Raw genomic sequence first — 19,002 nt, 5'->3', positions numbered from 1 at the left:
TCTAAAGACACACACTCAGAGAACATCTTACTTCTGCTGGTCAGAGTTGATGCTCCCAGCAGTGGCATATCAGGCCATAATAAAAATATGTTGCACACAGACTGGCAGTGTGGACAAACACTCTTCCTGTTTCCTCCTTCACTCACACACACACACACACACACACACACACACACACACACACACACACACACACACACACACACACACACACACACACACACACACACACACACACACACACACACACACACACACACACACACACACACACACACACACACACACACACACACACACACAATCCCAAACACACGCAGAGAAACACTTAAGTGGGTGAGTCAGACCAACGCTCCTCCTGTGTCTCACGCACATAAACACTCACCCAGCAGAGGCGAAGGCGAGCGGCAGAGCCCCTGCCAGGTTATATGGAGGGACAGAGTGTACTGAGTTACTGCACTGTGCAGCCACTCTCCACGGCAGCACCATACAGAGTCCATAAAGCATGATGGATGGCCTATCATCATTTACCTCTTTGGTGACTTCTCAATGCTGTCACACCCCGCCAAGCACATGCAAGAGAGGTGAGACACACCAAAACAGACAGGCACGCTAAAGGCAAAACACGAAGACAAAAACAAAAAAAGAAGGTGATGCGGACAAAATGATGCTAAAAGGAGGATTAGAGAGAGTGGCAGAGGGAGGGAGAGAGGAAGAGAAAGAGAGGGGAAGACAGAGATGGATGAGGGAGCATCTTTGATTTAAGCTGAAATTAATGCACACCGTCACATGCAATCACACACACACACACAGAGAGAGAGAGAGAGAGAGAGAGAGAGAAAGAGAGAGAGAGGGAGAGAGAGAGAGAGAGAGAGACAGAGAGAGAGAACCATTCTTTGTCCCGTCTCTCTTCTGATGACAGCACCCCACACACGTAGAGGCTGTATTTAGAGCATGCAAAATCTACTGTCTCCTCCACTCTTCTCTCCTCTCCTGCTCTCCATGCCACAGCAGAGGGAGAGGTGGGGGAGTTGGGGGGAGTTAAAGGATGAGGAGAGAGAGAGACAGAAAGAGAGAGATAGAGAGAGACAGACACGGAGAGGGAGAAAGAATGAACACCAGATGTAACGGGATGACACAGTGATAGTTTACATGTCAAAGCGGCAGAGAAATCAACAATGGGTGCAAGAAAAGAGAAAGAGAAGGAACGTAGACTGTGTGTGTTTGTGTGTGTGTGTCTGGTGTGTGTGAGTGTCAGGGGGAGTCTGTGGCTGGAACAGTAAATAACTTCTATGAGAATGAGTGCAGCCGGGGAGCCAGAGGGGGCACAGGGCTCAAAGTCTGTACTGGAAAGTAAAGTACTCTGTGCATTGTGACGAGGCTGGATTTAATCTCTTGTAAAATCTTTAACCCCCTTGAACCCGAGGCTGTCTTTCACTCATCTGTAACTCATGTATGACAGACATGTATTTTATATGTTGTCATTTTAAAAGAAGCACTACAGTTGTTGAGGTAATATCCTGACTTTGTATCAATTGTTTGTGTGAAGCTAATGTATTTCTAAGACTGGGGATGTCTTATTTTGGTCCCAGAGTTTAAATCCAACTCCAACAAAAATGGCAATAAAAAGGCACCTTCGCAAATGGCTGAATCCCAAGCTTTCCCCTTTGACAGCTGAGGCGAGAAATAGGCAATGCAGTAACAGAATCATATATTTGAACAGCATCTCGGTCAGTTACACACATTTTTGCTTCTGGTTGAGGCTGCGACTTTGCTTAACGCGATTCACCAAAGTTGAACTCAATGACACAGATTTTGTTTTTTAAATGTGGGTCTGAAAATGTTATAATAGTGAATTGTTAAATCGGTGGAGTAGACCTTTAGGTTAACTGCTTCTACAGCTGCTAGGATATGATCTAGGATACCTTTAATGAAAAAGATAGCTAGAGGTTTATGTGAATAGCAGGTTCTCACAGTGACTAAGGCTGACTAAGCAGGTGTTTTGATCTGTCGAGTAAAAGTCCCTCTTCAGTATTGTTTCTTCCCAGAACACTGAAAAAAAAAACTAGATCTTTCCTTCACATAACCCGGAAAAGACAAAGAGAGACAGAGAGGGAGGCAAAGAGTGCATCTCTGGACAGTGCCTATTGATCACCACCCGGCACACATCACCACAACTTTCACAAATTGCTATTGAGAAGTGACCTGTAATGCAATTACTGGCCAATCCGGGGCTTTGGCTGCCATCAATTATTAAAAGCTGCCTGAGTCGTGGCCCGCTATCCGGCCTCAGCTGCTGCGTCGTGTCATTATCACATCTGCCGGCCACCGGCTTGCCAGCTGCTGCAGGGCGGTACGGAACAAGATTTCCGAGAGCCACTTCCCACTCCTTGGAACTTATCGGATGATATGGCCAAACTAAGAAATTGAAACTGCTTTATTAAATATTCCAACCGCTACAGTGAAGGTGAGGTGGGGAAGGTCACAGAGTAAAATGGGTTTTGGTTTTCGTGAGCCATTACCATTGAGCGTGAGAATGGTTTTCACAGGGAAGCGAAATCTCTTTGTGAAAACTTTGGGGTTATTTTCTTATTGAGAAGATAAACAACATTAATATTGCAGCATGGCTCACCAGTAGGTTCTACTTTAAAAAAAGTTCAGTACTGTCAATAATAAGCAACAAATCAATTAAATTCTGTAATCACTTTTCCCTTCCTTGATTTTTTTCTGCCAGGGTGGTGATGAAAGCAGACAGAGAAAACAGCACAACAAGCATTGCATGATAATTGCCCTCAACTTTGAACTGACACAATACTTTTTCTTTTAGTTGTTCTCATTATAAAGGCCCTTGTTCAAACTGGGCTTGTGATTTTTCCCCTTCTGCAGTCATTGTGAAATAATGAATTTGTTATCTAGCCCTACACCAAAGTAGCTCTTTATATACAACACTATTGCATTCTAGAAAGCAAATGTACACTGAATGTGTAACCTGGGAACTTTTTGATTCCAAATTTCCATATAAGCCATGTTGAAACGAAAGTGATACCTAATGTTCATTGATTCAATAAAGTATCTTGAAGAGACTTCTAATTAAACCAAAAGGCTTAAAGCCAAATATTCTCACTGAACTTTAATTTCACACCAGCAGTTGGTCGAGTGAAGCTAACAGAAGGACCTTAAGACTAATACAGAGAGATGAGAGTATGGCAGGCTTCATGCTGTATGATAAAAGCTGCCAGAGTCCTGTAAAGCCCGAGGAAAAATTGAATCCACTGAATGAGAAATGCGTTTCTGCCTTTTCCTCCACTCACAACTGAGGGAGAGACACGGGAGTAAAGCCAAGTAGTCAAGCAGCGTAAAGGATGACAGTAAGAGAAGGTATGCAGTATTGACCATAATATTCTCCAATGATCTATAAAACACCACTCTAATAGATACATTATGTTGTAAGTGTGACGGATTTATTGCTCTTTATTGTTAAGACTTATCTGTTCCCTGTTCCTCAACGTTTAATGTGCAAGGTAAATTAACTGAAGAGGCTACAGTAAATACTTCACTGCACTTAGTGTTGTGGAAAGACATGCTGTAATGTATGTTGGGGGGGCTAAGGAGCAAGGAAAGACAAGGAGATACAGCAGTGTGACATACAACTATTCGGAAATAAATCAGAGAACTGGCAGGATTTTTCCAAGCAGCTGGAGTCAAGCGGACTCAATATAGCAGCAAGAGCTCAAACTATGACAAAGGCAGAATGACTATCACCTCCAGCTTATGGAGATACTTAAATCTATGTAATAAACGCACGGCCAGGGCTGAAGCGCACTGGTTAAAATGCTATTAAAGGTACTTTTTGAGGAATAAATCCAGCTGCAGCAGCCCATCCTCCTGCTCTCTCTCTTGTGACAGCCATAGCCACTGCCAGGTTTATATCAATATCGACGTGCAGCTACAACAACCCCAATCATGCACTGAAACAATAGTGTGGGCATCACAGAAGTTTGAGGGAAACTTTCTTACTTCCTTGTTTCTTTTTCACCTTAAAATGAATCATCTGTGTCCGGAAATTACTTTCTTTATGCCACTTTCCATTCTGGTGAGTACATGGAGGAGTCCTAAAGTGCCAGTGGTGACATTAACACTTGTAAATGCTCAGTGGAGCGGGCTGCTGAGGATGAAGTCTCACTGGTGCGCTGTAAGGCTTTGCTTTTTTTTCGGATCAATACAAACTAAAGGAAAGGACAAGTTGATTTCAGACTGTGACAATAGCCTGAGCCAGCGATAGATTGAGATGCTGAAAAGAGCTATGGCACCTCTGAAATTTTTTAAATGGGGACATGCTTTTAGAGCGAGTACAAAAACATTTGGATCACCCAATAGTGGCACTTACCAGAGGTGTTTTGAATTGCTCAGACAGCTCAATCCATTCCTACAGAAAGCACATCATACTTTCTAAGGACGCCTGGCGGAGAACTCAGCAGCAATTTGTAATAAATGTATTTAAAAAGGGTAGAGTATATGTTATTTAAAATGATAATAAGCTGTAATACAAGACTCGAATTGACACATGTCCCAACGGAGAGCGATAATGGGACATTTTGCTCTCATCTTCGGATAGTTACACAGGGGAGTGCTGTCCAAATCTCCAAACTCAAATACAAAACTAAAACGATAAAACGGTTAGATTAAAAACTTGGTTACTGCTAATGCTGAAATTGCATGCACTTTGATATGGCTCAATTGTATAAAGGTGCGTCATTTCACATATGGATCATCGGTCTATTGGCCCAGCGGGTAGCATGCACCACTTCTGAAATTAGTGGGATTATTGGACTAAAGTGAAGTGCTGCCTCCAGACAGATGATTCTTCTCATTTGTACAATCTGCTCAAACTCCACTTGGCAATGGGAGGTTGTAACATCAGGCCCGGAGCCCAATGATAATAGGAGCATTCAGACTTTATATGACAAAAGATGGTGTGTAGCCTTGTAATGATCTTTGTTACAATTATGGCACCATTCATGCTTCACTCCTTTAAGGGGTTTTTACCAAAACTAAACTATATGGCCAAAAGTATGTGGACACCTGAACACATCACAAATATTATCATTGGACTTCAAATGTAAGCATTTCTCTTATAAAAATTGAGTTTTAAAATAGTTACTTTGTGAATGTTGGGATCTGTGCTGTTGGGTTTCAGATACTGTTTGACCGTGCACTTCGGTGGGATTATAGTGGCAGGCCCCGCATACATGCAGGATGGCAGACAATCATTCAATCAATCAACACAATTCAATGGGCCTTAATCGGCTGCCTTGCCTTCATTATTCATGTTAAGACTTTCAATAAGATTATGTACACTAGCTCCTGTTCTGCCTTGATGGCATTATTGAAACTGGCCTTTCATGTTTGACATTGACAAAGGTGTTAGATGAGGATGAGGTTAGGGCTCTGTTCATGCCAGTCAAGTTTTCCATATGGTCAATCAACAAAGTTGGGATCCCATTATTGTCCAAGATGTCCTTGTTTGCCATAGCATTAAATTAATCCTAACCCAAACCACAAAAATCAGTTTAAATCAAAAGTAAAACTTGTAGGCGGGAACATATAGTGCATGTGATCTAATAAAACGTAAGGACTCTCAGTGGGCTGTTAGCATATTTAATTAACTTTGATTTGTTTACCGAGACACAATAAAAACTGTGTTTAACTCTGACTTTATGACAAACAATACTTTCTGGAAGTCATTTTGGCTTTGTACTTTCTGATGGGGAGACTCATTTGAATTTTTATTGCAGGCTCATGACCTGCCAGATTCAGGCTGCACACTGCCTCACTTAAAAGCTTTGCTTTAGGCGGGCACTGGATACAGTTTAGTCTTTTGTTACACTGACTACTGCCAGTGCCTGCTGCTTTTTCTCTGTAATGATAGTCAGCCTGGAATAAGTTGCTCATTAGGTCTACGGGTTTACAGAAATCAATTATTTTGTGAAGCAAATATCCGTATTGATGCTGCGTGTCGTTTTAGGCTAACATTTGCTTGTGCATTACTCGATGATTCTGTCAATGACAGCGGATCCAATAATAGGTGCGCATTATGTGGCGACTGGTTTTCTCCTGGATAGGAGTGATTAGTATAGTTGATGAGGTGATGGCTTCAGGAGAAGGAGGCTATGTTTTATTTCCAGGGTCGCAGCATTATTCATGTGGACGTGCAGCTTTTCCTCCTGCCCACTGCACCACAAATCTAAATCTACAAGAAGGCGTGAGCTACTGTACCCGTGCATGCTTTGGGGAAAGTAATCATAACGGAGGTCCACCGACCCAGCCCTTTCCCAAACACCCCTTCACCCACTTCACCTGTGGAGCCTGGCAGTTATTGACCAAATGAGGGCGACTTATAGAGAAAAAGCAGCCATGAAACTGGGTCGCAGCAGCCAATCAATGCCATAGATTTCTTGGCCTGGCATTATCTCAACTGAAAGACAGAGAGAAGGGGGGGTGAAAAAGAAACAGACACAAATCAGTCGGTATGGAGGCACCTCGTCTATACCTCTCCTCCCACTCCCTCCATCCACCCACTCTCTCCAACCGGCCTTCATCAACCCCTTCCTCTTCTCTCCCTCTTGCTATTCATTTGCTTTCTGTCTTTTCTGTTGTTTGTTTGCCCCCGGGCTGAAAACTCTGTGTGTATATGTGTGCTCTATTATAGATGTGTGTGTGTGTATGTGTGTGTGTGTGTGTGTGTGTGTGTGTGTGTGTGTGTGTGTGTGTGTGTGTGTGTGTGTGTGTGTGTGTGTGTGTGTGTGTGTGTGTGTGTGTGTGAAAGCGCTCTGAAATGACGCATTGATTCACAGTGTTCTATATTTTCTCATCTGGCTCACTATTACAGTGCGAGTCAATCGACGCCGTATTTCTCTCTCCCTGTCCTGGTCCCTCTTTTACTTTCTTCCTATTTGTCTCCCCTCTCTCTCCCTTTCTTTCTGTGAGTATCAGAGTATCATGTTGTTGAATGGATATGTTTACGAGGAGTGTTGTATCGCGGTTACAAGAGAGGGGTTTGGAGTGTGGGTGCATGCGTTGTGAGTATCAGCGGTGTGTTTTGTACCCGTGGATGCTTGTGTGTACTTTTATGCATTATTTTAAGTTTGCTATAAATCACGAGGGCATGCTCTTTTTTTGCACCGTGTGGGGGCATATGCTGAGGTACTTTAAATCTCACAGTGTGTTTGAGAGGATGCCAGATCTGTTCTTTTTTTCTTTTCATGCGTGTTAGAGTATTTATATGTGTAAGGGAGGATTTGCTGGTGGGTATTTGCATCCAGTGGTTTGTACACACATTGGACTAGCTGGAGCTCTGCAACTCCACCCTGTGACCCACACATACGCACAATCACACACGTGCGCGCATAGAAACACATCCTCCCACTCCAGAGGACTTTTGCCAGAATCAATAGTGGCTTTTTTAATGCCTCTTGCTGTAGTACGAGTCTGAAACTGGAGTGCGGGATCACAAATATGTCAGCCAGGGCCTGGCGTTTGGGACCCGCCCCATTTTAGGCCTGACCCAGGCCACTCTTTCCAAGAAAAACCTCTTCTCCATTTATTTGCTCAATAGCTGGGTAGTTTAACTACGAACAGAAAATGTTTAAACAGGTCTGAACTTTCTTTATATTGGCTGCGTTTTTCACAATAGTATGTATTTCAAGGAATAGATCAATATTTTATGGCTTCAGAGGTTTAAAATAACTCTAAGGTACTGCATTTGGTTAACACTGTAGCTTTAGCTCTAAAAAAGTGGCTCCCTGTTCCCCTGTGCTTCTGGACTTGGGTGGTCTTTTACAACATCCATGGTTCTAGGGAATTAGTGTTTTTTAAATGTTTTATCATTTAATTGTACCTCTCCAATGTCCTCAAACAATGCAGTGTTTTCTGTGTCAGTGGAGTTGATTTAATTACGTTAGCGGAAACTTACTCTCCATCAGCATAATCCTGTGTACCTGTAGTTCGAAGCACTATAATGGATTGAGGGCTGTGGAAACAATTATTCAGCTTTCACAAATAGTTCAATGTCAGTGTCACTTTAACGTCAATATTTTTGCTTGTCGCTTGTTTACCCAAAGTCTCTCCTGATGCTGCACCTGCTCAAACACACATAAACCTAGTACTTTGTCTGCGGTACACCAACAGCCTACAGTCATGCTTACAGGGCATTTCCTCTAGGAAGCCAAATCCCCTTTTCTCTCGGCTCACCTGGCAGCGAAAGAAGAAAGACGTCAGAAAACTTTTCAAATGTAAGGGTTGGGGAGCAACTTTGACGATAAAAAGCGCGTCAGGACTAGAAGTGAAGGGGAAAGAGGCTTTGAGGGAAAAAAGGGATTTCATTTGCAGGGTTTGGTTGTGTTGGCCTGTGAGTGGGGGATTGATAGAGGATGGAAGGAGGGAGAAAAGAAGGTAGTTGAAAAACCCAGAGAAATGGAGGAAAGAGGGTGTAGTCGTCTGCCATAAAACGTCCCACTACCTTTCCCAGGTCCAAGTCATCGCACTGTTTCTAATGAACTCATCTATTCTGTTTTGCTGGCTTTACTTCCACCAGCAACAAAAGACAGTCTCCTGGTCTGCCTGTTCGAATGCTCTGCTTCAAGGTTTGTTGAGCATCTAGGTCTGTCCTATGACATTACCTTTGTTTACTTAATGCTCAGCATCGATCAAATGCAAACCTTAGACTGTCCTTCCCTGGCAAAGGCATAGTCAATTAGCATTTCCTTCCAAAGCAATGTTGATTGCAAGTGACTGATTGAATGTTGTTGATGCATTACTATGTAGTGTGTGAAGCGAAAACAGTCTCTTTGCCTTAAAGATGTAAAGACTGAATGCATAAAAGAAGATTGTTTTTTTGCCCAATCTCTGGTCGGTGTCAAACAATAGCAACAAAGGCAAATACATCAATCGGCAACACATTTTGTGTGAACACAAAATCGCATTTTGGTTTTGGCCAAATATTTAATCTCTCCTCCTTTCACTCTGGTGCCTCTGTCTCTCCCTCCCTCTTTCTTCCTGAATAATATGCCACTGGGAAGTGAAAAAAAAACTGAGAGCACGGATCCCCACTCCTCCGCTCTTCTCGGCTGCACGTCTGTGATGTCATAATCACTCACATCAAAGGCTGTGCGCTCAACACGGCGACTGTCAGCTTCCCTGGAGGCGTCATTAAAAACGAACAGAGCAAACCGAGCCAGGCCTGACAGAGACGCATGAAAACTTCCTAACATGCACATACGCACACATGCGCAGGCGGGCTTGCACGTGAACAAGCGCACACACACATAGGAATGTGGATGCAAATGTGTTCAGGTGCATGCATAAACTAAATGAAATGTATTAGACACACGCGTGCACACGCTCACAAATATGTAATCATTAGATCATGTTTGTATGAAAGAAAATGCTCGCAATGCAATCCCTCATCCACACATACAGAAACTCATACACACACACATTCACAATTAGATATCTACTTCTTCTTTACCACAATGTCAAAAATCCATCATACTAGCACATATGGATAAGATTCGAGCAGCAAAACGAAACATGCCTTGCTTCCCGCTGCATTGTACATGCGAGTGGTAACATCCACAGCATGTGAACATCTGTTGTGAAGATATGCTGTCGTGATGTAGGCTACATCCATGATTCACACTCATGCTGCCGAGCGTGCACATAAATGCACAAAATAGCCTAAATCCACCCGCTCACCCGCTTTTCATCCATCTCCGTCTATCTCTCACACACTTGCCCACACACACGGGTGCATGCGCAAGCACACACGGAGAGGCACACACTCATTTACACAAACTGGAGGAAGGACTATAAATAGTATGCCTATGATGCGATGCTGTGTGTGGTTTCTCCCTATGGGTTTGTGTGTGTGACTGTCAAAGTGAAGAGAGCGGGAGGCAGGGAAAGGAAGGGGGGGGGGGGATAGCGACTGAGGGAGAGGACAGATATTTAAGAGAAAGGAGGGCTGTGCTCATGTCTGGTGCACAGCCAGTGATAAACAGAACATGACAAGCATGGCAAAGACAGTCAGTCCCCTTTGATTTCAAATGAATAAACGGCATCATATGTTAAAAATGAGCATCTGTGTTTGTGTGTGCGGGAGGGAATTTAAGATGTGTTTCTGGTTTTTTTTTAGATTTTGCTTCTGGGTCGACATGGCGTTCTTTGTGTATGTGACTTACCCCTGGCAGAGTCTTCTGCTCGTGCAATGCATTCTGGGCTTTCAGGGCCGACTCTCTGGCACAGTAGGTGAGGAAGGCACAGCCTGAAATAAAGCAAGAGAGAGATGATTATGTTATGTGAAGAGGGGACAGAGAAGGAGAGGTAGACAGGGGAGGGGGCCGCACCAATCATCAGCGAATAGCCAAAAACAACACACACACAAACACACAGTCACACACACACGCCTGCAGCCATCGCTCTGAAACTCTGTCTACATGGCCGCACTGGGAATTCGCTGGAGTTTGTGTGTGCTCCTGCGCATGTTTGTGCACAGTGTACTGTATTTTAAGCGGCTGAACAAATGGAACAATCCTCTGTACACAAATGCATACATGCCCATTAAAAAAAAAAAAAAGAAAGACATTAAAGTGAGACAAAAAATGTGCGGCTTCGGAGATGCGACGATTCTGTTGCATGAGCGCCATTCTGCCCACAAAATACATCAAATCAAACTGAGCTTCTTCCATGGCAGTCTGAAATAGCAGTTATCCATTCGTCCATCGCACTCTTCTGGCTGCTGTGACAGGGATAGACATTTCCCTGACAGCTTCTCTCTCTCACCCCCCTCTTCTCCCCATCCACCCTTCATTTCTCCATCTCTCTGCTCCATATGTTCCAAGACTACCCACAATCCTCGGTTTTGTTAGCACCTGGGCTGACATGTGGGGGTGGAAGGAAGATGGAGACACAGGAGGCAAGGAAGAAGAAGAAGAAACCGTGGGGAACGTGTAAGCCGTTCCCTCGCCACCCCCTGTTGACAGCGAGGCGCGCGCCACTGTCGGAGAGCTGACAAACTGTCAATCTGCAGATCAAGGCTAATGGTTCATGTATTTGACAGTTTAATAAAACACTTACAAAGACTATCGCACAATAGGCTGCAGTGACACAATTCAATTTGAGGCAAATATTCGCTGTGCATGCAGCTGTTCATAGCCCAAAAATTAATTTAAATTGAATTGAGTTCAATTTAGTTTATATGCAGACATATGGAGCATTTGAAGGGTGCTTTTAGTGAACAATGAGGTCGACATCGATTTTAAATCTGCACCCAAAAAACATTTATGCAATGGCTTTTGGGTCAATTTTTTATCCCTTTCCATTTGGTGGATCACAGAACTCATCATGCAGACTTTGACAAACTACTCCCTGCTGCCATGCAACTAACGGAGCAGAGGAGCACAAAGAGACAAAAGAATCACTGTTAGTCTGGGAACATCAAGGGCTGAGCAGATTATTATCACAGAAATCCTCCCCCCCAAAGAAACACAAACGCAGTGCAGTTTAAAGAAAGCCCCCTTCCTCTTATAGTTCTTCCCAGTTGTGCGTCGCTTTGTTCTTTTTGCATACTGGGGGCTATTTATTGTTGAGGGCAGCACCACGCAGTGTTATGTAGAAGCAGCATGGCTCCCATCCTCTCGGCTCTGCGTCTTTAACCCCGGGTCGTCCTGATGCCGGGACACTGGGGAGCTCCGCCTGTTGGTGTTTTTAATTAACGGGCCTCTCTCTCATTAGGCGGAGTGGGAGCTGGCCGCTGACAGCTTGGCTACCTCCTCGTCCTCCCCGGGCCTGCCATGTTAACGTTACATGTCGGCATCGTCTCACTGGAAACACGCGCAAGCCTCTGATTCACACGCCTTACAATCACTTGCATGGTGGGAGTGCAGGCACCCACAGTATCCAGTATTCAGTATTATAGTATATATGTAAACAGGCTCAAAAATGAAACATTGATGTACATGTCATCATATTCAATATTTGATTACTCCTTTAGCATTTAATGTTGAAGTAGTTTATATTGAGATTATTTTAACTCTTTATATCCTGTGGGAAAAGTTGATCCAGGGATTCTGATGTTGCACATTATATTACCTATTATTCCCGTATTGAAGTTACTGCATATATATTGACAATATAAAGCCTAATGGTTTTAGCTGACTTGACAAGCACAGCATCAACATGCCATTACAGTAGGTGGCAGTATGTGCCTTTAAAGTTGGTTTGCGATCCGCCAAACAAAAGACGAGGAGGAAAAACCACCCAACGATGCCAGATAGAGAGACAATGATTTTAGGTGGTTTTCACACTTTGAGGAAAAACGACACAACATTTTATGAGTCAAACTCTATTTCTCTTTATGTTAGATTTGGTTAGGTCAGATCTGGGATATATCAAATCATCCGTCTTTGCCCACTTCCTCTCAGCCGTATACCCTCAGGTGTGCAAAAAACATGACATGAACTGCCTTTGAAATGCAAAAAATGAAAACATATTTGTTGGTGTTGTTGATAAAGGACATGGGGAGCAAGAACAAAATATTGTTTAAAAATCTCTCTAATTTCCCACGGATTAAGATCTTTACTGACTTTACCCAGTTTCATTTTTATTTTAAATACATCATGGATCCCATGGCAATAGCAATGAGTCATTCTCCATACTCCAAGAAACTGTGGATTGCAACTATGTCATAGTATAGATTAAGTAAAAGGTAGTATACAACTAAAAAGTAAAGTATCTCAAAGTTCTGTTAAGTGTCATACTGCTATTTAATTATCTCCACCTTTTAATGTATTCACACACAATAGGACAATCAAACATGCACACGCGTAAACGCTAACACTGTCTCACACACACACTCACATACACACACATGAAAAGTGACAGTCAACAAACGTTCAATTTATCATCATTGTCACAAGTCAGATGCTGGCAGCGGCTCTAGTATCTGACTAAGACCCATATTGGCCCAGGAGAGAGAGATAAGCTGTTTGTTTCTGCTGTCAATGCTGCCAATTTAGTTTCCCATCACTTCAAATTCAAATCAACAGCAGCGCAGAGGGGATCTAAGAGAATGTGTGTGTGAGACGGGAGGAGAGGAGAGGGATGGGGGAAGAGAGAAAGAAGGGCAATGGAGCAAAAGGAAGGAGGGGGAGGAAAACAGTTGAGAGGAAAAAGAAGAAGAGCGAGGGATGCTCGGTAAGAGAGGCAGAAGGGAGGGAGAGGAGATAAGATCACCTAGCCTCTGTGAACACCATCCCCCTGTGTCCTACACTCGCTTCTTATCTCAACCGCAGCAGACACCCTAAAGGGACACACACCCACAGAGAGAGAGAAACAGGAAGAGAGTGAGAGACAGAGAGAGAGGAATACTGAGAAGAAAAGGAGAAGAGATGAAAGAAAGCAGCAAGGGAATGGTGACTATGAATACTTACTGGTGGGGAAAGAAGAAAAGACACCAGCTTCAGTGGTGAAATCTCCACCAACTGTCACCAGGCCTCATTTAAACGACAGCTGTGTTGGACCACATAGAGCTTCGACCTTGGTAACTATGGGAAACATGAGGAGCTGTCTTTGCTGAGTTTAGTTTTCACAACAAGTTGACTTTTAGTAAAGTACATTGTCATATCTACAGATAGGATATTTGGTTTTTAACTCTACTTTTTGGGAGCAATACATTTTAAATCCCGCGTTGTGATTTCACTGAAAATCAATATACGCCACGTTTTCACTTACATATATAAATGCCATATTTCAAGAAGGATATAATTCAGATGTTCTTGCCAAGGTTGGAAGGAATGGCATTTGGACAAAAGGAAAGCAGCTAGGATTTTGCAGCTAATATTTTTTTCCAATAACTTATCTTTTTGGTCAGTTGGGGGCAGCAAAGCAAGCTGTAAACACAACACAGACATATTATCACTCTGGAGGTGATATGTCGATCATGTTAACAAATAGTTCACTACTTACTGTACACATCCAGCAAATACAGAGCAACTTTAGCATTCAATTAAGTTATGTTCTGCTCTCTGCCAACTACTGAGGCACATTTTTAGGTCTTGAGCACTCAAAAGCTCAAGCTACTAGCTGGTTTTGAGTACTAGCCGTTTGGTAATAGACAGGTAGTTAACAGCGGTTAGGGTTAGGTTAGGTTATAGCAGAAACAGCACTAAAAAACTGGGTAAAGAAATAGATATGGGATCATTCTGTGTGGGTTCATTATGATTCCTTGTGCAAATGTGTTAATGTGAGTCATTGTTGGTAAGAAAATATTGTTTATAAGCTCATTCATATTTATCTGGGTGGCATTGGGTTTTAGTCCCAGTATTTGTAATTTACATGTAATTACATATTGTGAGGTTAATAATAACCACAAATTCCCCCAAACAGCAGACAGACCATGACCTCTCTGACCTCAGTGGTGAGTCTAGCCCCAGATGGATCTTACAATTCTCCTGTGAAACTAATTATGATTGCATTAAAAGTAAAACTCCTAATGTATTCCTGAATTAGCACTTTTTAGTGTTACTGGACACATGAATTACTTCTTACCAGCCTGCAGTGGCTGAACCACCCAAGACTTGAGAGCTCGGGGACGATGTTATTGCACATTATTCTCTAATTATCTTGTGCCTATTAATTCAGGGATTTTTAAAAGCTGACATAAAAAACTTCCTCTCCTCTCACTCTATCCTTTTATTCCCAGCCACAGATGGGGAGAAAGTCCCAGTGATCATTTAAATATTTCAGAACATCTTGGTGAGAGCCTAAAAAGAGTCAATAGCATTTAAAAGCTTTATCCACGGCACGGCTGAAAATCCACGCTGCATAGCCCTGGAACTCTGGCTAGGAAAACTTTGGCATGAAACTTTGTTTGAGGCTGTCCAATTTTAGTCAGTCAATAGAAATCTCCACATCTCCCCCTACCTCAGTTCTGTTAGCACTTATCTCCGCCTGAAAGGTTTGACCAAGGACAGCCTTTGCTCAATAAACAGAAGAATGTTTTTTTTCCTCCTTTTTAAAAGATTGACCTTAAGACAAGAGCGTTCTGACTGGATTTTTGAGTGCTAAGGCTTAGATAACACTCTTCAATTCACTCTTTAAATGGGTCAGAGTAAAGAGGAAAATTCTTGACTCATTGTGCTCAAAGAAATAGCATATAAAGCCTTAGTCTTTGAGTCATACGGTGAAAACGAGTACCACTGTGTGCAAAAGATGAATACTAATAAGTGTCGTTTCATGTGAGCTGCTGAATCAAGAATGATTCCGTTGCTCTTGTACGGTTGTATCTGGGACACAGAATATGACCAATGTGATGGTTACATTACAGCTCATACTGTACGTATCCCGCTATAAAACCACGTAAGGTTGAATGGAAAAAGTTTAAACTTCTGGAGGAAAAGGCATTGCAACCATGATTACTGAGTTTGTATAACTTATAAAGATACTTTATCATATGTTGAACATTATTTACCTTTTTTGCACTATGTATGTTGAGTTGTTGGAGGAGCCTGGGATATAAGATTTTCATTGCCAACATATACGCTGTATCTGCTGTGCATATGACAAATAAAACCTTTGAACTTTTTAACTCTTTATATATTAAAATGTTTTGGATGAATTAAAACTGGAGACTGGTCAGACATAAAGATGTTCCTCTTAATTTGGTATCACATTAGAAAAACCCAGATAAGCCCTGACAATTTTGGTTCTGCAAGGAATAGTAATCCAATAAATGTGTGCAGCAGTCGCTCATATCCCCTTCACCTTTGCTGGCCTCTAAGATCATTACTCACAATGGAAAAAAAGAGACAGAAGATAGAGGCTATTTTAGGGCACACGGCCTGAAGGTCTCGAGAAACACTACGACTTTCCCCCCTGTATCATCTTAAAATCTTTAATTGGCAGCAGAAAACCCTGATGAAATAAAAAAGCACTTTGAAGCCCACAGTATGAGCAAGAACAACGCTACTGTTCCTGGGTGAACAGGCGGGGAAAAAACCCGAAAGGAACGTCAATTACTGTTCCTACTTTTTTCTCATTCTGTAAAAAAAGTCCTTAAGAATTCAGGGGCTGTTTCGAGAACTAATGAATGCTTGTCTTGAGTATGATATTATTTCAGCAGAGTGTGGCAGAACTAAGGGGCAGTATTATGAAAGAGGAGGTGAATTCATTTATAATGGAGTATAAAGGCAGTCTGAGCTAGGCAAGTACGTGTAGATCCCTAAGTTCTCTCGGTGGAGGAACAAGAAGAATCTGAATACAAAAACATGCACCAAGCAGACTACTGAGGGAGCTGGAGAGCAAGAGAAGAGAGACCAGAAAGTTATTAACCATTATGATTGATGGAACTCAAAGGGGCTACTACAGGACATCTGCACCAGTTCTCCCACATTTTTAACAGTGCAGTACAAAGTAATTTAGAAAAATAGCGGCTCTAGTAGTAACATCATCAATCTCTGAGATGAGCATATAAAGATCGTCAATTAAAAAGTTATTATAGTAAATCATGGGTGAATACTGATTTGGGGTTGATTGGTGGGTGTCGAATAAAACAGGGCCTTTTCTGCAAAACTGTTGAGTCATCAAGCAAAATAATGTGCGGTTGTGAGGGTTGTATTGTAACTTGACTGCAAAAAACTGAAAATACCCTTACAACTCTGGTGATTGAAAACTCAATAATTACGTGCCCCACTAGATACCTTTAGGAGGCTATAAAGAAAAACAAACTAAAGCAAATTAAATTGGATGTGGGCAACCTTCATATTAAAATGCATGTGTAATCCAGAGATTACAGGTTTTAATAGCAAATGCATTCAACCTTCAACGGGCTTTCATTCTACAACCATAGGTAGATTTACATTTGTTATGACATAAAAAGTGTGAGAAAGAATTAGCCCCTTTAAATGTTATTTGTGTGTGTGTGTGTGTGTGTGTGTGTGTGTGTGTGTGTGTGTGTGTGTGTGTGTGTGTGTGTGTGTATCTCCCTGAAGATAACAAGTCCCATCTCCCGCCTTGCTTCCCAGAGTGGCCGTCTCTAAGCTGTGCTAATCGATTGGCAAAGGACGAAAAAGGGCCAGCTTTAATGTGTTGCATGTGAAGGATTTACTGGAGAGTAGAGCGACTGAATCAATGGTGTAGAAAATGCATCATTAGGACAGTGTCTTCCCCCCCCACACCAAGCACCAAACTCCCTCACTTACCCCCTGCACACAGCCCCTTGAGGGTCGGGACAGAAAACACACACTCATTTATCCCCACGCACTTGTGCACACATAAATTAAAGTGACACTTTCGACTCTCATGCCACAGAATGCAAAAACGTCCTTAACAACGCTCACATTAAGTGAATAACATGTGAAAATGCTAACACACACTTGTTAAAAGCTTGTATGGCTAACACAGACACACACACACACACACAGACACACACACACACCTGTCCCCAACATCCAGGCAGACGCCCTCTTATTCTACCTCAGCCATTTTGTCCGGAAATATTTGGGAGACCCAAATTTAGCTTTTCCCGTTGTGAATTATTAAACACGGAGTGACTCCTTATATTAACCAAAAGTCTGAGTCGATATGTACCAGGTTGGGCACTTTGGGAAATGTATTGAGGGTGACTAATATAACAATAAACGACTGATAACAGATGGACTTGTTTGATCCTTTACACACTCAATAACCGTTCAGTGTTTCATTTGGGAACTTTATTCTTAGCGGAGTGGAAAAGCCTTTAGAAAAGATGTTCAGATCATTGTTGGATTCTAATTCTCTCCTCTGAAAACCAGACGACACAGCACTTTGAGGTTGAACGTCTTGCTTTAACTCCTCTGTGATTTGGATTGCTCTTATGTACGCCAAGGGCTTTAGAAGACATACCAGCCCAGTATCATGGAATTAACAGTGTTTTCAGATTGGTCGTTTTATTTGTCGTTTCTGCACCTCATCATAAATGTCCAATGCCAATAAACCAGCAAAGGAGTAGAAGTGCACACAAAGCACGCCATGGACTTTCGTATGCAAGACTGGACAAAACAGATTGTCAGTAGGTGTACTTTAATCCTCTAGTTTCCTGTTTACCTCCATTTCATAGAAATGTATGAGAAAATAGTTGTACTTCTCAAATTTGTATTGCCTGAATGAACCTTTTTTCAGCTGAGATTATATTCTCAATCACTATAGTTCAAGTTTTTTTTTAATAAAACATCATGTTCATTTAATAAATGATGGCTACATTTAGATATGATACATTTTTCAAAAGAGAAAGCTACGTTAGAGTATGGCTACCTTATGATTGACAGGTTGATTCCACAGAGTTCTTTGGTCTGGGTCCTCTATGTGTTTCCAACTCAAAGTTTAACCCTTTCCTGGGTGTTTTCAGTTGGTGAAATGTTATTATAACATTTTAGTTGCCTAAAAATGTTTTGTTCACTAAAAAAGTTTAAAAAATGCTTAAAGTGAGGGTTAAATATAGCCACCAACAGACCAATGTTTGACATGACAGTTCATACTTCAGTTATCACTTATGCGTTATATATGAAAAAAGTGCTTTAATGTGCATGTTTTTTTTCTTTTGATTTTCTGAAAAACTCGTCAAAATGTGCTCAGACTTTCAAAGTAGGTTTTTTCACCAACGTTCCTGTTTAGCATTGGGGTTTGGACCTGCCGACACTGAATCATTAGACTGATGAGACAATACCATTTTACTATTGTTTTTCTGTTTCTATGTATACTGACAGCGGCTTACACGGCAGACAAAGATTGATAGATGGGTTGATAGGAGCATATTGTGTCAACAGTCAGACGAGGACCTGGCCAAGCCGATTAATCAAAAATCCGTCTACAGATGAATCATGTATCACTAAGAAGACAAAGTGCTTTAACTCTGTCATGGGAGTGGTCCCATGTCTCGTCCCCCCGGTAAAACACTTACAGGATAAACAC

At 42.1% G+C, this 19,002-nt stretch overlaps 1 protein-coding gene across 1 annotated transcript in view; it reads right to left on the bottom strand.

Moving 5' to 3' along the window:
• The window catches only part of celf4 (CUGBP, Elav-like family member 4), a 77,290-nt gene that overhangs the window by 46,410 nt on the left and 11,878 nt on the right, over window positions 1-19,002 (bottom strand). The window contains exon 2 of the mRNA XM_063911660.1: window positions 10,239-10,321. Coding sequence (XP_063767730.1) covers window positions 10,239-10,321 — 83 coding nt within the window. The remainder of the gene's footprint in view (window positions 1-10,238; window positions 10,322-19,002) is intronic.

Source organism: Eleginops maclovinus, chromosome 20 (genome assembly GCF_036324505.1).
Source record: "Eleginops maclovinus isolate JMC-PN-2008 ecotype Puerto Natales chromosome 20, JC_Emac_rtc_rv5, whole genome shotgun sequence".
NCBI classification, from domain to species: Eukaryota; Metazoa; Chordata; class Actinopteri; order Perciformes; family Eleginopidae; genus Eleginops; species Eleginops maclovinus.
The sequence above is the reverse complement of the archived record's forward strand: the minus strand, read 5'-3'. Positions and strand labels throughout refer to the sequence as shown.